Source organism: Pelmatolapia mariae, linkage group LG13 (genome assembly GCF_036321145.2).
Source record: "Pelmatolapia mariae isolate MD_Pm_ZW linkage group LG13, Pm_UMD_F_2, whole genome shotgun sequence".
Classification (NCBI taxonomy): Eukaryota; Metazoa; Chordata; class Actinopteri; order Cichliformes; family Cichlidae; genus Pelmatolapia; species Pelmatolapia mariae.
Genome location: NC_086238.1, coordinates 2,654,204 through 2,678,033, shown reverse-complemented (window position 1 = coordinate 2,678,033; position 23,830 = coordinate 2,654,204). Strand labels below are relative to the sequence as shown.

General features: G+C 38.1%; 1 protein-coding gene across 6 annotated transcripts in view; it reads left to right on the top strand.

Annotated features, from left to right (window-relative positions):
* Positions 1-23,830, top strand: part of LOC134640377 (mitogen-activated protein kinase kinase kinase kinase 3-like) — a 45,114-nt gene that overhangs the window by 5,071 nt on the left and 16,213 nt on the right. For 3 of the 6 annotated variants that reach the window (XM_063492130.1, XM_063492132.1, XM_063492128.1), the window contains exons 2-17: positions 6,670-6,727; positions 8,938-9,028; positions 9,253-9,317; positions 9,434-9,489; positions 9,616-9,663; positions 10,182-10,224; positions 10,464-10,536; positions 11,272-11,403; positions 11,770-11,832; positions 11,994-12,075; positions 13,223-13,339; positions 16,124-16,196; positions 16,348-16,406; positions 18,717-18,779; positions 21,605-21,657; positions 22,090-22,128. In XM_063492130.1, coding sequence (XP_063348200.1) covers positions 6,670-6,727; positions 8,938-9,028; positions 9,253-9,317; positions 9,434-9,489; positions 9,616-9,663; positions 10,182-10,224; positions 10,464-10,536; positions 11,272-11,403; positions 11,770-11,832; positions 11,994-12,075; positions 13,223-13,339; positions 16,124-16,196; positions 16,348-16,406; positions 18,717-18,779; positions 21,605-21,657; positions 22,090-22,128 — 1,115 coding nt within the window. The remainder of the gene's footprint in view (positions 1-6,669; positions 6,728-8,937; positions 9,029-9,252; positions 9,318-9,433; positions 9,490-9,615; positions 9,664-10,181; positions 10,225-10,463; positions 10,537-11,271; positions 11,404-11,769; positions 11,833-11,993; positions 12,076-13,222; positions 13,340-16,123; positions 16,197-16,347; positions 16,407-18,716; positions 18,780-21,604; positions 21,658-22,089; positions 22,129-23,830) is intronic. The other 3 variants (XM_063492131.1, XM_063492134.1, XM_063492129.1) reach the window with 1 other exon arrangement.

Sequence of the window (23,830 nt, the reverse complement as noted above, 5' to 3'; positions counted from 1 at the left end):
ATGTTTACAGAGTAATTAATAATGCAGTGCAGTGGCAAGGAACTGGTAATAACAACATTGTGACTGTGCTGTCATGCAGCGTGGTAGATACTGTAGTTTGGTTTCCTGTTACAGTAGGTATAATACAGATGTGATACTTTCTGCTTCTGCATATATGCGAGGGTCTGAGTGATGTCAAATTTTAAGGGTGTAAATGTGGCTCTGTGAAGGCATCCACATACCAGTCAATTTGTCGTGGCAAGCCAGCACTGCCATTATGTTGCAAGAGTACTGTGGCATGGCAACTAAGCATCCATGAGGTGTCAGTAGGCATTAATCCTGGCCTTTATGCTGCTAAAAAATGCTAATGTTAAAAGTTTGTTGCCTGCAGTCAAGCAGGGATCACATTAAATCTAAAAAACACTGCGTTTCTGACAGTTTTGTTCACTTCCTTGCACAGCTCTAAGTCAGATCATTTAGTTGGCACGGGGTCTTTTATTTTGAAATTGGACTGGATTTTCTATCTTCCTGTCATCATCTTTTCCTATATGTAGTTGACAAAAAATGGAATAAAAAAGTGTAATTAGCTTTACAACATGGAGAGATACTTCTGGGGTGCGTCGGAAACGCACAGTAGTTTGTCAGGTGGAGGCAGAACCATTATCTTTAATGGGTGCGATCAGCTCTGTCAGCCACATCCGAGGCACAGGACGACAGTGTATTCCTGGGATTATTGTGTCATCAAAGATTTTCAGCGTAGACATAATTGCCTTTCTTTTAGGGAGTGCAAAATTAAAATGCTTTGTTTAACAGATGAATTCAGAGCTCTTGTGCAACACTTTGTAATCCTTGCTCTGTACAGACTGTCAAAATTGACATGTCAGTCTCCTGTTCAAAGCATTTTAACTATGTAAACAAATCACCAGCCCACTGTGGTACACAATATCTTGAACGAGGGTGTAACCAGTTATTTAAAGTTCAGCTTAACCAGGTTAATACAGGTCCATGCACAATCCTGTAGGCTGGAGTCGATCATTTTATTTAATCCTGAATGAGTAATAAAAAGAGTCTGCCAGGATTAGCTGTTGGTTTGCACAATCCACACAGTGAGTGATGTGACTCCAGTTGAGCACAAAAGAAGTTATGGTGTGATGTGAGGAAGTCTGTGGGCCTTCCCTTGTAAAGCAGCATATTTGCTACATTTTAACTAGAAAACTTCCACTCTGCAGGTTTTGCTCTTTTGAATTAAAGGAGCTGCTACTGTTACTTTTTGAAGTTGTTTCTTACTTGATTTGACTCTTGTGTTGCATGTTTTGTGATGCAGCTTTTATGGTTTGTATTATTTTTGTCATTTCAAATACTTGGCACTTTAAATGCTTAAATTAAATCAGGGCAACATTAAAGCTAATGAAAGGCCACAATGAAAATAAAGAGAGCTAGTTATTACATTGGACTTCCAAATATGTGGCTCCCAGTCTCTTTGCTTAACTATGACACAGAAAGAAACACAAAGCGCTATTTTACCACACTTGGTTAAATGTCTTTTTGATGGCTTGAGGAGTAATATAGATTTGTATTCCTGGCAACAAGCTCAAGTTTTCAGATGCAATGGACTCTGTGAATTTGCCTCGTCTTTAACGGAAATGTCTGTTTGGATTGGGTTCTATTTGTGCTGACTGCCACCTACACCAATTGTTTTAAATACAGCAGGGGTAATTTTACGCTCTTCAGCAGTAATATGTCACTGAAATTTATAGGCCCATCTTTACTAAGGACTAGGAAGGCCTTAGATCTCTCAGTGTTGTTTGGATCATCTTGTTGATTATACTTGTGCCAGAGTACAGCACTTTTGCTGAAGCTGTTCAGTAACTCCTGGCACCATAATAGCAAAAGCATCAAATCCTATTTCAAGATGTGATGATATTGAGTTCTTAACCCTGGCTCGGGCTAAATGCCAAACTCCTGGAAGGAATTTTTATGTCTGTTTTGACGATCGTTGCTTGTGTTATGAATAAATGTACTTTTTCTATGACTCCACTAACACTGTTGCTGCATACACATAGTGTACATATTTATGCAGACGTTTGGGTGGGTCGGTCTTACAGCGGTGTGTGAGGTGCGTGGTATGCAACTTCACAGGCTGACACTAAATGTTGATGCCAGTGATGTGAATTATACTGATAATTTGCAGCATGCATACACGGTACGACTTTGAGTGCTTAAAAAGAAAGAACGATTGAAGTGGACTTGAAGTTCTGGGTGATTCTTTTTGTGTCTCAGCGCTTATGGGTGTTCTACTTGAGTGAGTGGGTATTTCGTTAAAAAACAGGTGTACAAATTAAGTGCACTCAACTGCATTTGGCTTTCACCTCACCTGTCCCCGCCGCCTGGGGCCATGTGTTTGTAATGGCTCAATGACGTCGTGAATTGGGCTAAACTTTGAGTAAACAAGCTATGGAGCCAAAATATGTTACTTATGGAACACCATCTTTATAAACTTAACTTGCAGACTAATCAGCAAGTTGGTAAAGTTAAATCCAGGAGTAATTGTTTAAAAATTGTGTAACCTTTTTATGTTTTTCCAGTATGTTTAAAATGGTTCAAGCTTCATCGCTTAACCAGCAGAGGAAAAGATCATGTTTGTCTTTTAAAAAAGTAACTATCTTAAGGGAGAGTTAAGATGAAAGTTGAGTAATTAATGTTAATGAGCAAACTAAAAGCAGAAACTCTTAAGTCATGAACTTGACATTACTTAATGCACTGGTTATCTTAAAGTTCAGTGAAGCGTGGTGGTAATTGGAAGGAGAGCTCAAATCTCTTGGAGAAATCTTGTCAAAGGAAGTAAATGGCTAACTACTATTGTAATTGTTGCCCCAGGCCTGGCATTAACTCCAGCGCTTTTGCAGTGGAGCTGCTCAGTGGCCTTTAGCAGAAGGAGCTGATTATACTGGATCACTCTTACATGGAAGTGTGTTAGTTTTGATGGCCCGTTTTTCACCCTCAAAGTTCGAAGAAATTAGACAAAGTGAAGATGAGATGGTAACTGAGTATAAGATCATAACTGCAACAAGTTTACGGAGACAGGAGAGGATGGGGATCTGAAGTGCTAATATGGAAGGTTATGCAAGGTTAAACTGTACCATACAGTACAGTTTACAGGAAAGAGACATGTAGACATGTAACCAAGATCTGGAGATGCCTGTCTGGGTTGTAGATCATTTAAGATTGAGTGAAGTTCTAAAATCATCGCGTGTGTGTTAGTATGGCACATCTGTTTAGCACAACTGCAGCTGAACACTGTATCTGTATACAGATATTGGAGCAACATTTCTTGCAATTCAGGCTACATAATTACAAGGGAATGTCTTGCCTATTTCAGCAAGACAGTGCCACACCACATTCTTTTTGTATTACAACAGCAATGCCCATAGCAAAAAAAAAAAATGTCCGGGTGATGAACTGGCCTGCCTCCACCCTTGACTTACCCCACTCACTGAATAAATACAATTATTCATTATGAAAAGAGGCCCCGAACTGAGCAGCTGATATCCTGAATCATGAAAGGAGGGGGAAACCACTTGAGCCACAGTCTGCCACCAAAACTATGTGTATGCTTTTATGAGAATTTGTTAGATGTTTTATTCCAACACTGACTTCTTTTAATTTGTAAAATTTAGAACCACAGTGTGCTTCTGTGTTGTGGCCACTGTAATATTTCAGGAAGAAAGAGGTTGTTACTAATTTTCCTGCCTAAACTTTGGTTTTTAAACAAATGATCAAACCTTCAGGCCCTTGGCTGCAGAAAGATGGAATACCCATCAGTCAGTCCCAGTAGCAAGCCTCTAAAATTGAGTCTGGCCGTGTTTTTGCCACCAACAGAGGCACAGAGCTACCATGAGTCATCTCTGGTCTGTCTGAAGACGCTCTGTCTCTGCTCTCCACTCTGCATCCATCTCCTTCTCTCTTTGCTTCTCTTTGTCTCTCCCACCCTCCCCCCACTTTGTTTTGATGTGGATCGGTCTTGGTTCTCCTCCTTCACTTGAATTTTTATTTTTTTAAATCCTATAGTTGGATAAAAATAAAATTCACGTGTCTGTGTTCTGTGCGGTGTTGCTGAATAGTTTTTGGCATTAACATTGTTTTTTCCTGTGGTTCTCCTTGAATTTTTTTTAAATTTATTTTGCCATCACTATTGTGTGACCACAGTGCACACTACTGAAGTGATCTCGGTAAAGTTTGAGTCATTGTTTGTGGCACTTTGTTTTGTTTTTTTCCCTTAAGCCACGGTGGCTGTCACTGCTCAGTTCTGTCAGCACGTTATGCTTCACAGCATCTGACACACAGGATCCTGGTGGTGATGGAATTATACCAAGTGCAGTGCTAATGAATTCTGGGGACACACCCTTGTGGTTTCATTATAGTGCAGCTACACACCTGTAAAGTTTTGTGACTAAGTCTTGATGTTCCAGATTCCTGCCTAGCAAGTCTTGACCTTTTGGCGTTCTTCTTGGTAAAGCATCCGAGCGGTTGTGGCAGCACTAATTTATTCTGCTACACATGTGCTTGTGTCAGTGCAACAACACAACTACAACTTCATAGTTTGGTTGTTTAAATCATCGTGTGTGTGTGTTGGCTTTTGCTAGTATGGTCGGGTCATGTGTCATACAACTTTTCAGAATTTCTTTTTTTTTTAAGTGGCGAGTCCCTCCCTTATGTTTCTGTCTGGCTGTACTCTGCCTTTGTGGTAGTTCTTGTTACCGTAGGTGTCCTCAAGATCTTGTTTTGCCATGATGACACAGACAGATGGACTGCCATGGTAAAACTATACCTGCTGTGATATCACAGCCAGTAAAAAGAACATTACATTTTAAATTATTCTCATTTTGATATGTATTTTATTTTTATTTTTAAAGGGTTTTTAATTTCATGTTCTTTTTATGTTAAAATGGACACTTATTTTACTCTCCTATATAGGCTAGCTTCCCTGCAAAGTGACTATTTAGGACAATAAAGAGAAAAACATACTTAATAATGTTTTATCTGTGATTGCAGCATGCAGGGAGCATCATTTATTAGTGCAAACAAGTGAAGGACATTTTTCATCATTTTTCCAACGAGCTGCTGTCAGTGATGACAGACTGCCCGATTCAAAGTGCGAATCTATGGCCACAGAGTGCCAGCAGCACCACTATAGTGCAATATCAGTGCTACAGCATAAGTCAAATGTGAACACAAATCTGGAAATGTAAGTAAAAGCACATCATAACTGCTTATAAATTTAGTTTAACAATAAATAACGTAAGTTAACGTCGTAGCTCTTCAGGATCTTGCATAATATTGTCTCATAATCCATTTAAATTAAAAAATACTTGCTATTTGGGATGTTGCATCCTGGGTTGAGCTTTTAACCAGCTGTTTCCGGGGTTTGGATTGGCATCATATGAACTCGTATAGCGAGCTTACTTTTGGGCCTCTCATCAACAGCTGCTCATATCACATCCTCGCATCCATAGCTTGGATGTACTCTACACTGTGTTTTTGCTCAAGCACTGAAACAAGTTTGATGTTTCCACCCTTAAGCTTTTCTTTTTTTTTCTTTTCTTGCATATTTTGCACAGCACTGTTTTATGTTGAAGGTCTGTTTGAAGCCAAACGACTTACATACTACTTAAGTAGCTCCCTTTTCCTTTTTTTTTCTTAAAGGTACTAAATCATTCTGGGAGGCTGCTCTCGCTTTCAGACATGTTTGTGCTTGTGTCATTATTTTGTGTGCTAAGGAATGTAAATGCATCTCGCCCTAATGTTAAATTAATATGAACTTGTGTCAAGAATCAGAATGAACACAGATGTTGATGTCATGTTGACGTTGATGTCCCCCCACCAAGCATTAAGACTCAATAATATTCCAAAAGCCGATGTATTAGATCAATGTCACCATAGTCCTAGGTTGTTCATAGTATTGAAGCTCATTTTTCCTTCCCATGTGGAATGTGCTGGACTCTTTTCCCCATTCTCTCACACATACAGTGCTGCTTCTATGTCACACACAGGCCAGTGGGCATTTTCTTGCCCTGAGTGAAGCACGCAATTCATGCCTCACCCAAAAGAAAAAGAATCTTTTTCCTCATGTATATTTCATATGTAATTCCTCTCTGACCCCATCAGCACTCCTGCTAAATGTAAACAACAGTCCGCTATTTATAGAAAATCTGCCTCTGTACTGTCGTTCCCCTCTTTTCTGACTTATGCCAGCTTTTCAGGAATTTAGGAAAAACAAGTCCACACATTCCTCCCCCATCCTGTTTGTGGTTTAAAGGGTTGCGAATGAGTTGTGTCAGAACATTTTTAATTTGATATACTGGCTACAAACAACTGATTTTGAAAAAGTACGACACAAGCGCTCATGACAAAAAGGCACCAATTATATTTACCATCAATATTTGATGGTGGCATTTTTGTGGATTCGGTGTTTCTATCAGCTTCCTCTCAGCTGATTGAAACTCATCTAATGAACATTACAGTTTTCTCTTTCTTGTGCTCTGAAGTGCAGTGAAAGCAGTTAGGGTTTCTCTCTATCTGCTCTTCAGTTCTGTCACGTTGTACCTTGATGTTGCTTAAACAACTTTGCTTAATGACTGCTGTTCATGTTCAAGCCTACAATGACTCACTTTCCTTCTTGTCATACTTTAGGCTCGTAATGTAAACACAGGAGAGCTGGCTGCTATCAAAGTCATCAAACTGGAACCCGGTGAGTTACCTCATCTTTGTCTCTCTTACTTTATCTCCCTTTTTTTTCTCGCTGTATTCTACTCATGTTTTTGAATTCCTCTTTCTGCTTTTTTTTCTTGTTGAATATAGGGATGTGCGCAAATAGCTGACTAGACGTTTAAAACTTGACGCCCTTGCTAGTTGGCACCGGAAATACCAGTTGGTTAAACATGTTATTATTATATTATTAAACGTACAATGGCAAGTACCGGTTCAGAAATGTTAGGACACTAGTCAAATAGTATACTTTCTTTTTTTCTCTCATTTAAATGACGAGTTAGTCACCTGGAGCATCATTAGGTGTGTCCTACTTATGCACTCTTTCAAATCCTTTACCCCACTTTTTCTTGCTACATAATAGTTCTTATCTTCCTGTCTATTCCTTTATATCCCCTATTTTTGCTTTATCTTACTCCTTGTCTTTCCATTCCTATATCCTGCTCTTCATCTTTGTCTGTTCCATTTTCTGCCCCTTTTTGTTGCTGTCCATTTTGTATTTAGTGTGCGTATATCTCTCACTTTCGTTCGTAAGTCATATTCCTTATTCTGTTTTCTCTAAGGATTCACCATCAGATTGTTATTTTAGTCTGTGAAGCTCTTTATTACAAACCTCTTTTCCATACTATGCCCTCTTACCCAGCACTCACTGATACTTGTGCTCCCCCCCCCCTTAACTGTGTCCTTTCCCTCACACAGGTTAATTACCTTGTCTTTTTCTTGTTTAAATCGTGAATTCCATTTAGTAAGTAAAATATTTGATTAATCCAAATAGTCAGCTGTTCAGATGCCCTTTCTTTGGGTAGATACCGGGTTTTTCACATTCAAATATTCTTTTTTCTTTTCTTTTGTGGTAATAGATGTCATCTGTGCTTTTGCCTGAGTCGACCCTCCCTCTTTAAGTAGCGATGATGACACTTTAGTTCACTTTACTTTTACCACCCTAGCGACAGTGAGGCTAGATTTAGAGGCTTTTCATAACCACCTAGCAACAAAGGTGCAACTCTCTCTCCCTCCTTAGAGAGAGGAGATCAAGCCAGGAGATCTAGAGTTCAATCTTAAAAGCGATGCAATTTAATTGGCTTTCTGATTTCAGATCTGTTTCATGTATTTATTTGTTGTTTTTTACTTGCTAATTTCCAATTTTTGAAAATTCCAATTTTCAAATCACACCATATACAAGGTAAGAATAAACTTTTCTTCAATGCAGAATTGGATTTTTATAACTAAATCAGTTATCAGACTTTACAGATCCCCTAAACTGCACAAGTTACACGATCTTCACTGTTAAACAACTCTGAAAGTATTGATGATTTAACCTGTTTAACTTACATCATTCACCAGATAACAGGGGAGCAACCCTTTTCTCTTTTTCTTCCACTGCTCATACCGAGGCTCATATTGAGGCTACATGCTTTGTGGTTCCATCTGCACGCCACGTAGCTCTGGCCACTTTCCTTTTGTTATCTTTTTCTTCTTCTTCAGTTTAAATAATCATCTTCAGCTCTGTGACGATACTTAATTTAAGTTTTCATGTCAGTTCACTGATGATCTAGTTTGGCGAACTTTGCATCATCCTGACATGCAGCGAAGAAGTCGCTAACAGCCACAGGCAGACACTAACAATGAGTGTGCAATATTTGCCAGTGTCAGTTTGCACATTTTGCACATGCATGAAAGGAACTGGCTCATAATTGGACATGCACGATGTTGAGCAGCTGGTTACCAGTCCAGGCTAGAAATCCTGAAAACTGGTCCCCATCTGATCAGTTGGTGCATCTGTAACCTTGAATTCATGACAGCTGATTTATCACTAACAATATCGAGCCCAAAAAATATTGTTTGGGGGACACTGCTAGAAATTACAGGACAGCTGTTGAACTATATCCTACCACTGTGTATGCTATATATTGTTTTTTTCATAGCACTTCATGAAGTCCTTTATAAAGAAATATTGTTTACTTACTTGTTTAATTACTGTACAATTTATGCTTTTGGACTGATGAACTGCTTTGCTTCAGTTTGTGCTCCTCTTAGTGGTTCAGACACAAGTGCAAGAACAGTCTGTCAGAAACACAAAATAATAAACAAACCCAGCCTTCTTCGCGCTTTGTGTTATTCTGTAAGTCATAACAATGCCAAGATACATACTAAATGATCACTATAATAATATTGTGTTTGTTTTTATTGAAGGTGAGGACTTTGCAGTCGTGCAGCAGGAGATTATAATGATGAAGGACTGTAAACACTCCAACATCGTTGCCTATTTTGGCAGTTATCTCCGGTAAGAGAGTGTGTGTGTGCCAGATGTGGAGTGCAGTATTTTCTTATGGTTATTATTAGAGTGCATTTAATTGATATTTAAGTGACTCATATTTTTATTCAAAAAAAGTATGAGTGTCAGAGAGGAAAAACACAAGCTGGTGTAAGATAGATCGAAGGAGGCGAAGGGCTCATACCTTGTGAGTAAATGTAAACATGCACTTAGAGTTCTCTTTGTGTGTGCAGAAGAGATAAGTTATGGATCAGCATGGAGTACTGTGGAGGTGGTTCTCTGCAAGATATCTATCATGGTAAGGACACCCAGGCACAATGATTCAAACCATTTCGCTTTTACTGTGATCTTTGATAGTCTCTTTTTTTCCCCTCATGATTTCTGTCTTTTTTTTTTTTTTATCTAATATTCCAGTAACCGGGCCTTTGTCAGAATCACAGATAGCTTACATGTCACGGGAGACCCTACAGGTAGTGTCTACAGTACTGATAATGTGGGCAAGATTGAGATTAAGATTTAAGATTTCATGTTATTGTTGTCTTATTTTATGAGTAATAGTAACGGTAACGTCATTTGCTGTGTAATTCTATTTACAGGGTTTATACTACCTGCACAATAAAGGCAAAATGCACAGAGACATTAAGGTGAGTTTGGAGAAAAAGGCAGTGGGCAGTGATTTGTTCATAAATAAATATGATTAATATGATAAATATGATTAATTGTTAAATCTGATTTCTGAAAATCTTATATTGGCTGTACATTTACACTTTGTGAGCAACATAGCAATCTAGTTCAGCTATTAGGCTTATTTTAAGTTAATTAGGGTCATTCATTTGATTCAGTTAGGCTGTTTTTATTATTATTATTATTTATTTATTTTTTACACTGGAAATAAGCTTAATAAATGCTCGGGAAACCTGTGTACAACCTTGGTGTACAAACCTTGGTGTACAACCGCATATATTAAGCTTGTGTTTGTTATAGGAAGAATGAATAGTCATTCCCCACTACCAGCTAAGTCAATGACAAAGCACTTTGTAACTGTTTTGTAACTTTCAGATTATACTTAGTAATACTTAGTTGAAGTGTAAAATTGTGTGTTTTATCCTAAAGCTCAGTATGTTTTGTTTTTGTTTTGTTTTTTTCTTTCCTTCCCCTACAGGGAGCCAACATCCTCCTGACAGACAATGGCTATGTGAAACTAGGTGAGAGAAACACGCAAGGCCTGCAATTACCTTCTGCTTCAACAGACTGAGTCTGAATGGCCTCATTTGCTGACTTGTTTTTTTTTTTCTTTCTTTTTTTCTTGGCCTCTCTTCTGTTCCTCTTTCATTTTGTATTTATTTCTTTACATTCTCCCTTTTCATTACATTCCTCTAATTCTATTTCCCTTTATCCACTTTTTCCTCTCCTTTTTGTTTTTTTCTTCTTCTTTATTCCTTAGCTGACTTTGGCGTATCAGCCCAGATCACAGCAACCCTAGCAAAGAGGAAGTCATTCATTGGAACACCTTACTGGTAAGTTGTTTATATTTAACCAAACGCTTCACTGACGTTGCATAGGGGTACGCAGGTAGAACAATAAAAATAAGACCCAGCAGGACAAGGCAAGGCAAGCACTTTTCATACAGAAGCAATTCAGCAATACAGAGTGCTTTACTGAGGAAAATATGAGACAAATACATTAAAATTATAAAAAAAAAATAATGGAAAAAGATTGCAATTATTAAAATAAAAATTAATGATTAAAATAAGGTAAAAATTGACCTGAAAGACTTCTAACCTTGCATTTCTGGAGCCAAAATCAATTACTTGAGCCTTTTCATCATTGAGCTGAAGGAAGTTCTGGTTGATTCACTCACTGATTTGTTGGATACATTTACTCTTCCTGTTCTGTTAGAGTGCTTTAATCCATTGGAATTGTTGGTAGTTCAAAACAATGCTTGCTGCTAATGGGCCAGTGTTTTACACATAGGGATTTGTCAACTAATGTGTTTCTCTCCTTTATTATATTAGCTGTTCTTTAATGCAAAAGAACAAAAACCAGAAATAAATAGTACTTGTTAGTTGTAGAGAAATCATAGAGCTGCATTTGGGGTTGGGAACTTTCTGTGCTACTGCTGGGAAATACTGTATAAAGTTCACATTCTGTTCTTGTGTGTAGCTGTGTAACCCATTTGGATAGTTGATCATTCCTCCCTCTTATATGCGTCTTGTTTTCATACAGTCCTTCTGTCTTGTTTCCTTGTATAGGATGGCTCCTGAGGTAGCAGCGGTGGAGAGGAAAGGGGGTTACAACCAGTTGTGTGATATCTGGGCTGTGGGTATCACTGCAATAGAACTGGCTGAACTGCAGCCACCCATGTTTGACCTGCACCCAATGAGGTAGTGTGTGCGGGCTGTGATGATGCAATGATAGTAAAGAATGTTTATAATATTATTTGGAAGATTTAATTCTTACCATGCATCTCTGCATGTATTTAATAAAAGTCAGAACCACTGACAGACATTAATGTTATTAGCTTTAGATAATTTTTGTGTGACAAGTCTAAAAGGTTTCTTTACAAAATGTTGCTATATTTATGTCCTGGAGATTTTAATCTTTATTCTATTCATATATTACACTGGCTTTAGTCATTTGGAGTAGATATTGTGCATCAAATTGGCTTTATTACTGAATGCTAGGAAGGCATGTCTTTCTACACTGTTAAAGGTGATTTTTCTCATTTTCTTTTTCTTTTCTCCCAACAGGGCTCTGTTCTTAATGACAAAGAGTAATTTCCAGCCTCCTAAGTTGAAAGATAAAGTGAAGTGGTAAGACACTCTCATGCTTTTGCATACTTTTGGTCTTGCTCACGTTTGCTATAGATGTAACACCCAGCTGTTTAAATGACCAGTTTTTATCATTTTACAGGGCTAAAACATTAAACCTTTTTCCTTTTTTCTCTGCATTACTCTCCCTGCTGAAATAATAGGACGAATAACTTCCACCATTTTGTCAAACTGGCTCTGACCAAGAACCCAAAAAAGAGGCCCACAGCTGAGAAACTGCTGCAGGTGAGGAAAGTGTAACTTTCAGACATTACAGTCCATCTCCAATCATATTTACATGATGTAAAACAGACAAAAATGATAGGGCTTCCCACTCAACTTTTATGTTAAGTTAGGAAACTAGGCATGCTGACAAAATTGCCCAACACTGTTTATAAATATCAAAAGCCATTTCAGATTTGGCAGATCTCCTTTTTGAGGCAGTCTGATGGAGAACTTCCAGCTCTGCTGCTATTTTTTGGTTGCTTTGTGGAAATCCTATTCGGGCCACCTGCATGTGTGCTCTGCAGGCTTGTCATGAACCTAAAATGTGCATATATAAACTACTGTGTCAAACTGACCCAGTATTCAGTTTTTAAGGCGCATGCCTGAGTGAGAGCAACCACACAGCACTACCACAGGCTATGCAGCTTTTTGTGCAGATTTGTTGCCTGCAACTTGGTTGTTTTCTTCAAAGTGAAATTCAGGTTAAAGGGTTGCTGTTTTAACCCAATGTAGGTCCGACCAGTATCTCAAAACACACAGTGAAAAGGTTACTTGTAAAGCTACACTTTAATGTGTTGCATCACTGCCCATGAGCCATACTTTAAGGTTGAAATTGGCCAAATTTAAAACAAGATGCCCAAACAGGATGTGTGATTACACCTCAAGCAAGCAGCATTAGACTTCCAAAATAAGTCTACTAAAAAATCCACTGTTAAAAAATTATAACCTTGTGTAAAAAATTTTCTTTCCTCATTCGATCAGTCCTCAACATCTTATAAAAATTCTAAGTGGTCATGGTGTCATGTATCATATATAAAGCGTTCACATGTTTACTAGGTGCATTCTGTGATGTTAAAAGGTACTGTGTATAAAAGAAGCTGGAGCAACGTGATACATGATGCATGAAGCAAGATCTAAATAATGGAAGGAAAGCATAAACTTCAGTTTGCTTTGTAAGCATCATTCATCACTATGTGCTACAGCAATTAAGGCTATTATTTAAACGGCATATCAATTTGTCAGCACCCTAATGAGCATCTGGATTAGTTGCAGCTCTGCTTATTTAAGAATCACATATTACCCAGTACAGTTTATTTATTTATTTGTTTTAAAAATGTGCCATTGGTGATGTCACCTGGATTGATTCCAACTCTTGTTTCTTTTCCAGCACCCTTTTGTTTCCCAGCCTCTCAGCAGGACGCTAGCGATTGAGCTGCTGGATAAAGCCAACAACCCCGACCACAGCACCTTCAACGACTTTGATGATGACGACCCTGAGCCTGAGGTAACCTTTGACCTTCAGGATTTTCTGTTAAACCCAAAGTTTTGTCGGGCCGAGCATAAATGCAATTGTGTTTTGCTCGATCATGCTTCTTTTCTTCCTCAACTTCCTTCTGTCTCCTCATTTGTCCTTTCATTAAATTCCTTTGTCATTCACAGCTTTTTCTCTCCATGCTTACTCCCTCCTTTCTTTGTCACATGTGAGTCATCTTTCTGCTCCGTCTTTCCCTTTCTTACTCATTCCTTTTTTTCCACTTCTTCTTTTGCTTCTCTCAGATTTATTTCTCATTTTCTGTTTTTGGTTCACTTTTGTTTTTCTCTTCTTCTTTTTAGCACTGCTTGTATCTCCCCACATTTTATTTTCCTCTCCTGTCTTCTATTCCCCATCCCCGATCCTCTGAATCCTTAGTTTAAGTACAGGGGTCACTTCCTTCCCATAAGTCCCGGTGCTCGACGTGCACCCCGTTTTGCAGCCCGTAGGAAGGTACTACTGTTCCTGCAGTGTCTGCACTGATGTCATTCTAACACAAACTCTTCTGACAGTAGTTTTTTTTTTTTTTTTCGGGGGGGCGGGGGGATAGGACTACAGAACTGAATGAATAGAAAGTAAATTTCCAATTCAGTCATTTGATGGATTACTATGGCAGTTTCATAGACCTTTCTGTTGACGTTTAAATCAGCTGACTTTATACAACTGCATCACACAAAATTGCGTCATTATTCTTATTTGCTTATAATATCTTATGCACATTTGTTAAAGTTTTACTTGAATGCTTTAAGTAATGAGATTGTTTGACATAAAAAACAAATTCAACTTTGCTCCTAAACTTTAACATTTTCAGAACACAGTTGAAGTTAATGATTTAAGCCACAACTGCACAGCACTCATGTGTGAACAAAATAGAAAGATAAGGGTTGGCTATAAGGAAATTCCGGTGATTTATTACTTACTGGGTTTTACGTCATCTCTGTGTAGTTGTGAACAAATAAAAGGCCATAATAGGATAAGGTCCACTGTATTTCTCCTAATAATTTGGGAAACTCTTGTATTACAGCAGCCAAAACATTAAGTAGAATAAATCAGTTGATCATTAAAATAGAATAAGATAAAACATATATTTCATTAAGGTAAAAATGTCACAGATATAAGGATCCCAATTAAAAGCAAAAAATAATTAAGTAAAAAACTTTAAAAAAACAGCGGTAGAATAGAAATGGCTTTGTAAATGTAACAAATTATAAAGTTCATAGTATTTATAACTGACATATAGTAACTATAGGCAGACAAAAGTAACCGTCCAACAACAACAACTGGCAACATCGGTGAGAATCAAAAGGGAATGCAGGAAATCGGGTCAGTTTTTCACTAGCACCTCAACTTGACTCTACTTTGCTCTACTCAGTTTCAGTTGTTTTCCATTACAGTTTTATACCACTTTAATGTCTCATATGTACGCAACACAAATACAACACAACCGTTGTCTAGCTCCCTCTGGATTCTGTCGTTAGCACAAATACATCTGGATCTTGTCATTGGACCAGTGTTGGTTTGTGTGTAGCCCATTTCCTTATTTGCCATGTCTAAAAAAAATAGCGGTTTGATTCTTGCGCAGGAGTCACCCTCATGACTCATCCAGTGATGTTACTTCCTCGCCTATCAGTGGCATGCAGTCTTTTGACGTCACATTTTCAGCTCAACTTGGCTTGCTTGGAAACCCGGCCAAGTCGGCACTACCACCAAACAAAAAGCCCTAAAAGTCAACTCGAGCAGTTGCTAGTGGAAAAAGGCATAAGTAGCATCACTAAGGATCTTTTCCATTCACTTCAGTTCTGTAGCACCTGGGATGATAAAGAAATGCCTAAATTCATAAAGATGGCTTCAAAAATATCACATTGTCACTCTCTCTAGAATTATGTTTTTAAGTGTTAAATTCATTCACAAACACATGGAAAAAAAACCCTCCAACCTGTTGATGTTTCAAATAGTAGACAAAAGAAAATGCAGTGTTGTGGAAGGCCAAAAGGCTGTAGGTTGCTAAAGTGTTATAGCTATGGACGCCATCTTCACCTGTCTTTAACCTTTCAGGTATTAATCATGGTTTGTGTCTAATGAGAATGGACTATGAGAATAATTGCAAACAAGCAAACAAAAATGTCTGTTGGAGGAGCCGAGTTCTAAATGTTGCTTTGATTGATGCATGGTCTTTTGTAGTCTTGGTTTGTCTTCCAGTGCTTCATAAGCATGCACTGAGGTTGCTGTGTCATTAGATTTCTGTGGGATGGAGTTTGGATTTTAATTTAAATTAACAATAACTCTGGTTCAAAATAAGAATGGCCAGCTGCACTCATGACATATAAAATAACCAAGTACCGTTTTTCCATTTCAGCATTTAAACCCTGTTTTTCCGCTTGTATTAAGAATGTAGATCATCAGATGATGATGATGAGATACTGTGTGACAATCTCTCTGTTATAAATCTTCCAATGTAAAGAGGACTTTACAGCTTACAGGTATCCAGTGTTTGAAACCAAAAGGGTGGATGAATGTTTTTCCTCTGACTGTGTTGCTGTTGTTTGTTTTGGTCGTGTTCTTGCAGTATGTGTGTGTGTGGGTGACTCTCTGTTTTTGCTGTGTCATCAAATCCCACCCACAGGAAATAGCAGTGGGATTATGTTTTTGTTCTTAAACCTATTGTGAGCTTTCCAAATCTAGTGCAAACCACTACACCGAGTGTCCAATCTTTGAGCAGCTTTGACACTGTCTGCTTTTCTTTTTATTTCCTGATAGTCCCCGGTTCCTTATCGTATCCGCTCCACCAGCAGGAGCACCAGAGAAGGAAAAACACTGTCCGAGATGAAATGTGAGTTGCTACAAAAGGTCAATGTGAATAAATACAATGTCTTTAGTATCTTTTTTCTCCTTCTTCAATAATCTTACTCCGTATATATCTCCCTACCTCATGATATTCCCTTTCTCCTATCCTCCCTTCTCTCTTATTTTGCCTCTCTCAGTCGATCAAGTGAAGTTTGATAGTCTTTTGGAAAAGGAGACACAACCTCATCATGAACCGGTGAGTTGTAACATTATGTTTGTATGTGTGCGAATGAGATGAGATTTGTGTGGTTGTTAATTAACCAGTACCAACTTGGCTGCCCCTCACCTAATCACACATGGCACCTCCACCAATCAATGTTTTTCTCTGTCTGTGTTGAACCAATCCTAGTTAAATATTCTAAGGTTTAGGAATGGCATGTTTCACTAATTATTATATGGGTATAACAACGGAATTGGCAGAAATCTAATGCCCAGTTGCATATAAAATCAGATTTACAGTAACCAGCAGGCTGACTTTCCAGGGTGTTTTAAGCTTAGAGTAGAGGTTAAGTGAATATATCGTAAAGAGAGTAGTCCCTGGTGGATCTTGTGCTTGCTGGAGGGATTAAAAGTCCAAATTGATCTGGAATGTTTTGGGATTCACCAAATCCTGAAGGCTGTGGCTGAACAGTGTTATTTCACTAGCTTAAAATACACAACCCAGCTGGATAAACAGCTCTATGGATTCATTTTAATAAAGTTGTAACTGTAGACCTCTTGTTATTGCTGTTTGACAAACACAGGTATGATTTGTCAGTAGTAGCTTTCTTTCACTACTGGTTGGACAGAACTCAGTAGAATAAAAGTCGTGTTCTTGGCTTTCATTTGCATAAAATTTGTAATTTATCTTGGTCAGATTATGCTCAGTTTTGGTCAAAAAGTTAGCATAGGTTCTTTAAAAAAATCTTTGGCTGAGCTATGATTTCTTGATATTTTTTCCCAGTATATGTTGCTCCCCGACTTCCTTTTCACCTTTTGTCCTTTCTTTGCACGTTTTCCACTGTCCCCACCCTCTTAAAGTTGTTTTTGATAGTTTACCAAAAAATCTAACCAAACCTTTATTTTGTCCTCTCTTTATCTTTTGATCTATAAATTTAGATTAATGCTATCATATTAACCTCATATGATCTGTAATTCATCATTTATCAACAATCATTCATTTGTCCATTAAATTTCTACTCTCTTTTCAAGGGAACTCTGGCAGCTTGCATTACATTTGTCTTGTGACATGTGTAGATTTTAGCTTTTAGCTTGTAGCTCCAAGATCCATCCAGTGAGGACTGCCGTGCTGTTTTTTAGCATTCATATTATAAAATTTTGATCAAGAGAGACTCTGTGCAAGTATTTCTTTTCTATTTTTTTTTGCAATAGTGGCCAAAAATCAAACAGACCCATAGTAACAGAAGGTACCTCTAAAACTCTGATCACAAGTTTACGGACGCTCATCATGGGCTTGAATACTTTGGTAAATTCTGGCTTTTAACATGAACTGTTCTCTTTCCAGGATGAAATGATTGTACAGCATATGTCTTTAATAACTTAACAAAGCAAGGATTGAGTGCACAAGTTTGAAATATTTTTGGATTTCTTTAATCCACACAGGTTCTAAAGTATACATACACACCCACTAATATTTGGATAAATGTCCCTTAGCAAGTCAGACCTTTTGGTATCCATCAACTGTCTTCTGGCTGAATATTTGACCATTTTTCTTGTCAAAATTGGAAAAACTCATTTAAATTACACTTTAGCATGGTTCAAAGAAACTGTTAATAGCCTAAACATACCAGGACATCCATACCCATGATGAGTGAGAAATGCATGTGTGGAAATACTACCCAGAATACAGCTGGCTACCATTAGTTGTTTAATTTGTATGTAGAATGTTATGAAAAGTACCCTTATTATACCCTTATTAACTTTATATTTTGTAGGCTCACATATATGCTGTTGTAGCACAGTTTATTATTTTCTCTCCATTTCAAACCTCCATCTATATGTTTTAAACTCACATCTGTCTCCTCCTCTCTTGAGATTATTATTCAAATATACTCTACCCTTTTCTTGCCAAGTCAAGGACCTATTAAAAAATAAATAAAAATGGCCTTAAGCTATGTACACACTGGAAGTGATTCATAGTGACCCATAGAAATAGAATGACATTTGGCGACTTGAAGCAAATAAAGACAACTTAACTGTTGCTGACTTGAAGTGGGCGGGACCCAAGATAAACTGTTCCCAACTTCCAGGCAAGTGACCTGGTAGTAAACTATAGAGAGTAACTTAGACAGCCGGAACCTGGAATGTCTAAAAGCGATGAGCCACCAGCTTGAAAGCGATGTGCAATGAGCAAATCATTTCCAGTGTGGACACAGCTTTAACCCAAACTCATTTTTCACAAGTCATCCCTTCACTCCATATCAGCATTCCTACCTGTTCCCCACCATTAGTCCAGGACAGGTTAATGTATTAACTGAGGTCTCTCTCGCTCTGTCTTGCTGACCAGTGTGATTCTGAGCCCTATCTGGACTGTGTTGAGGAGCTCTACTATACAGCAAGATCTAATCTGGTAGTACACCTTTAGTCTCTCTTTGTTTCAGCCTCTCCATCTCTCCAGCTGTTGGCCCATTTATTTTCAGTCTGTCAATTTTTAACGTCATGCTTTATTTAAAATATAATTTAATTTTTTTTTTAAATATCTTACTTTTACTCTCCATCTTGCTCATTCTTAAACTCTGAAGGATGAGTCCTTGTCCTACTTTTGTCCTTTTTCAGAGCTCTGAATCTCTCGGCTGCTCGGTGTCCAACTTGTGTATTTGTTATTTCTCATTGTTGATCCATCTCTTCTAGTCCACCCGTCTGTTACTGCCCTTCTTTATCTTCTTTTTTCAGCTTCAGCTTTTGCCTCACGAGCTGGTGTTGTAGTTGTCATAGTGATTAGAGTCGTTAGTGCTATTGTTGTTGTTGTTTCTCATATATGCATAAAATACACAGATTGGCACACAGAGGTATAAACACAGGGAGGGACACTACAGTGGAGAGGCATGTTACTCAGCAAATGTCTAGTTGAGATGTATTGAAGAATTGTGACAGAAGGGTAGCTTTCAGGGGGAAAAAGCATATTTTGGGGAAAGTCGGCTAACTTTTCTAGTATTTTCTCCTCTTAAAATCAGATTTAACTGGACTTCTGTACATGCAGTTTTTATGTGTCAGTAACCACTGAATTAAAAGTTCGTTCTAAAGTGCTTCAAAATGACTGCCAAGATACCTGCCAAGTCATAAGACTTACTTCAAGAAAGGCTTTAATAATGAGGAAGATATATCAGGTTCAGCAGTGGAGCTGCAGCTCTAAAGGCTGGTAGTGGTGCAGTGCCTTGCTCAAGGACATCTAAAGGAGATTTAAAGTATATAAAAGGCATGTCTGCTCACAGTAGCATTTGCATCCAAATTTATTAACACATACACTTTTAATGTGTGTTGTATGGTACTCAATATTTTTTTTTTCCATATTTCTGATGTTTCCACAGAATGCGCTTCTCTCATTTGTAAAGTGTTGCTTATGTTTTTCTAACCTCTTGTAGTTAACCAGAGTAGCGAGGCCTTGTTTTTTGCTTTATTTTTTGTCTGTTAGTATGCGTGTTTCTTTGTAGTTTCTTTGTAGCATTGGTGTTTTGTGTCTGCTCATCTGGAGTGCGCATTTCCTGCATGCTTTTTGCTTTCAGGCGTAACATTCAAAAATATTTCTCTGACAAGATGCTGCATTCACATTGTGGTTTTTATGTCACCGATATCCAACCAGAATTTCATTAGTTGATTTAAATTCAGGACCATTGTCATAGTGCTGAATTTATTGTCACCCTGCAGAATCATAAAATCTGCACAACTGATTCTTTATTAGCCCACACACTCTCAAATGTGCTTTATGACAACATAACACTTTTCTTACCAAAATTATCTAAAACACTGGTTCCCAATCCACGGTTTGTGAGCCACTTAGGGGTCCACCAATGTATCTGATAAATGCTCCAAAGAGTTAGTGGTGTACTTTACTGTACTAAAGATACTTTGTATTGGGGGTGTCACTAAAAATATGTATTGATTGTTTGATTGATTTAGAAAACAAATATGTTAGTAATGACATATAATAATATTAGAAATAAGTTTGTAGTTGCTCTTTGTGCATGCTTCTGTAAAGTTATGGCTTCAGACTCTGTCATACATTTGTGTTTTTTGTCAATTTACCCAAGAAGTCAACACAAAAGAGCAAAGCTTTAGATAAACTTGACCAATAGAAGTACTGCTGCCTAGATATTGCAGCAAGATAATGAATTGAGAAAATCCGATTTTGACATTATATGCCTCCTTCAGAGCTGTTGAATGCATTTGGAAGATAAAATCTTTTTGTTTAGTCATGTTTCCAAATACAAAAATACGTTTATCCAAAATACTGTAACTGCAGTCAACAGTAGTAACAGAATGTTCAATCGAAAGGACAAGGAGCACATCACAACCACCGCACTACAATATTTTACATTAGTGAACCTATTTAATGATAGTTAGTAAAAATGATTTGTATTTCTGTATTTCTTGGAGTGGAGTTTGGGTTGCTGGGTTGCTTCATAGCTGGTAACTTCAGTAACTCACAGCATGTTACATTTTCTGGCTTCACCTCAACTTTTTTGTGAAATGGTGCATGTTTTCACCTGTTTGTGACCTAAAAGGAACTTGTGTCATCTGGAAAATAAGTCATTGACTCAACAACAAGTCAGTGCATGAGACCATAATGCTACATTTCAGGGTTTCACAAGCCCAGAAGACTGGAAAACGGTTGTTTGAAACAACTTCTGTGTTCTATCTGTGAAGCCAGTACTAGGAAAAATTAGCAGGATGAGTATGATGATAATGTTTCCAACCTCCTTTTCATCATTGTTTAATGATGACATTGAAATTAGTTACTTGGTGTGCACCTAATTATTGGTCCTTTTCCTAAATGTGTCAATGGCCAGACTTGTTTTGTGGCTAACGCCCAATGATTAATATATGTAGTATTAGACCACAATGTGAGTTCAGCAAGTGTCAGCTCTGTATAACTAGAAATACCCATATGCTCACCATATACATCTGTGAATGTCTGTGGTTATGAATTATACTTCAGGTGAAAGAGCTTCTTATTGTGGGTATGATTTTCAGCAGGCTGCTGTAACGGTCACCACAGCTGCTACAGTGGCAGCGTCTGCAGTAATTTGGCAACTGAAAAGGGCTTCAGTGATGACCACAACTTTAAATGTGGTTTACTGCCTCAGTTGGCCAAGATCTACAGCGCCTGTTAATATATTTATAAATGAACTATTTATGAAGTGTTATGTCACAGTTGTAATCTAATTTGTCTTGTAGGATTTGCAGCTGGAATATGGTCAAGATTCATCGCGTTTTTTGGGAGGAAACAAGTAAGTCTGGCTTGTTTCTTTTCTGTTTTTAAACATTTACCCCCCCCCCCCCCCCCCCCCCCCCCCCCCGATTCCCTTCTTTTATTTCATTGTCAGTTGCAGCTATCCTTCATTTTATTTTTATTTATTTATTTTTTTTAATGTCTAGATTGAGCGAGGATGTAGACAATAAGGAGACTTGGAATGTGAAGAGATTTTATGTTGTGCATTTCAAAGTCTGTTACCGGTGCCAACTTTATGACACTGTCTGTGTGCAGCTTTCTGCTCACAGGCATGCATTGTAAGCAGAAAGCTGAGGTTCAGATAAGCACAGCAGAATGTCCTCTAGACTGGAAGGACTAAGATTTTATTCTCGATACACAAAATCAAAACCTAGGTACTTTTGTCTTTCTTTTTATTCTGTCATTTGTGCTTTTCCTACTTGGCAAACAGGAGTCTTCTCAAATCGGTGGAGGAGGAGCTGCAGCAGAGGTGAGTTTACGCCACTTTGGCGTCCACATTCAGTGTCTTGGATCTGCTGGTGCTCTAACCACGCCTACCCATGAGCCAATCATTGTTTAACGGCAGGACTAATGAGGCCAATCACATGCAACTAATGCTATAGTAATTACTTCAGGCTGTCTCACTGCTCTCGGCGTTTTGGATTCTGCTGGGTTTTATTTCCTCTCAGGCTTGCTTCTTGCTTTGTTCTCATTAGGAAATGGCTGCGCTTCATAGAAGCTTCCTGCAGAGCATGGCTCTCACACACACATGCACGCACACACCAACAAACATGCACATTCTCATGTGTGCAGTCACACATATGGACATAGAGTTTTAGCCACTGGGTTTCATTTTCTATGGAGAAATTCCTCTTCACTGCTCAAAAGATAATGATTGCTATTTATGTGCTTTGCTACTTTTGGTGAGTAAGTCTGATATGAAAAATGTCTTTCACTGAACTCTAGATTAGCTTGCACATTAATAGGCATCAGGTACAAAGTTGTCTTAAATATTTCCCTTAGATGTTAAACAGCAAATCTTAATAGCAGGTCTGCTGGATGGTTGCTTTGCTGCAGGAACTAGTTTGCATTATTGTCTCTAGGCTAAAACATCTAAGGCTACAAAATGTTGTGGCTTTACTTGAAACTTAACACGTCCAGGTTTTCTGTCTTTTTGGCTCCTTTAGTGAACAAAGGGTTACTTAACATCTTTGAGGTTTTTACATGTATAGTCACGTTAAATAAATATGAAAAATAACCTTATCAGATGTTTTAAATTGATGAACAGCAACACGTGATGTATGATGTGTCATTATTTATTTAACAAAAACTAAGTTGAAAACCAGAGGAAGTGTGTGAAACACTAAGTGAACCCCATCTGGAGCCACCTTTACCACCAATAACTTGAAGCAGTTGTTTTCTGTATGATTTCATCAGTGTCTCACATCATTGTGGCCACTGTTAAGTTCATATTATTATCTTAAGGTTCTACCACAGCTTTTCAGTCAGGATTGGACTTTCACTGGGTCATTGCAACACCTTGATTCTGTTTTTAGTCATGCTTCTGTGCTTGGGATCACTGTCCTGTTTTTTGACCTAATTGTGGCCAAGCTTTACCATATTTGACTCTAAAATCCTTTGGTATACCAATGAGTTCATGGTTGGCTCAATGACTGCAAGATACCCAGGTCCTCTGGCTGCAAAATAAGCCCAGGTCATCATTGGGCATGGAAGTTTTTATGCGTTGCGTTGAAGTCATGTGTTTCTTCATTTTTTGTTTTGTTTTTATCTCTTCAAATGTGGAGCTGTGCGTTATGGCCAGACATCTACACTTTGGTCCCATCTGTCCAAAGAAAATTAGTTGAGAAGTCTTGTGGTTTGTTCAGATGCAAATTTGCAAACCTAAGCTGTGTTTTTGTTTTGGAGGTTTTTTGCCAGGAGAAAGAAGAGGTTTTCTCCTGGTAACATTTTCAAACAAGCAACACTTGAGCAGTCTTTTCCTGATCGTAGTGTTATGAACTTTTGATGTTTAACATGCAGACTGAGTGCTGTAGAGCCGGAGGTGAAGCTCTTGGGGTTTCTTGCAGTTTCTCCGAGCCTTGCATGATCTGAGCTTTGGGTGAACCTGCTGGGGCATCCGCTCCTGGCATGATTAGCAAGCTTTTAAAGGTTTACTTTTTTGAAGGTGCTCA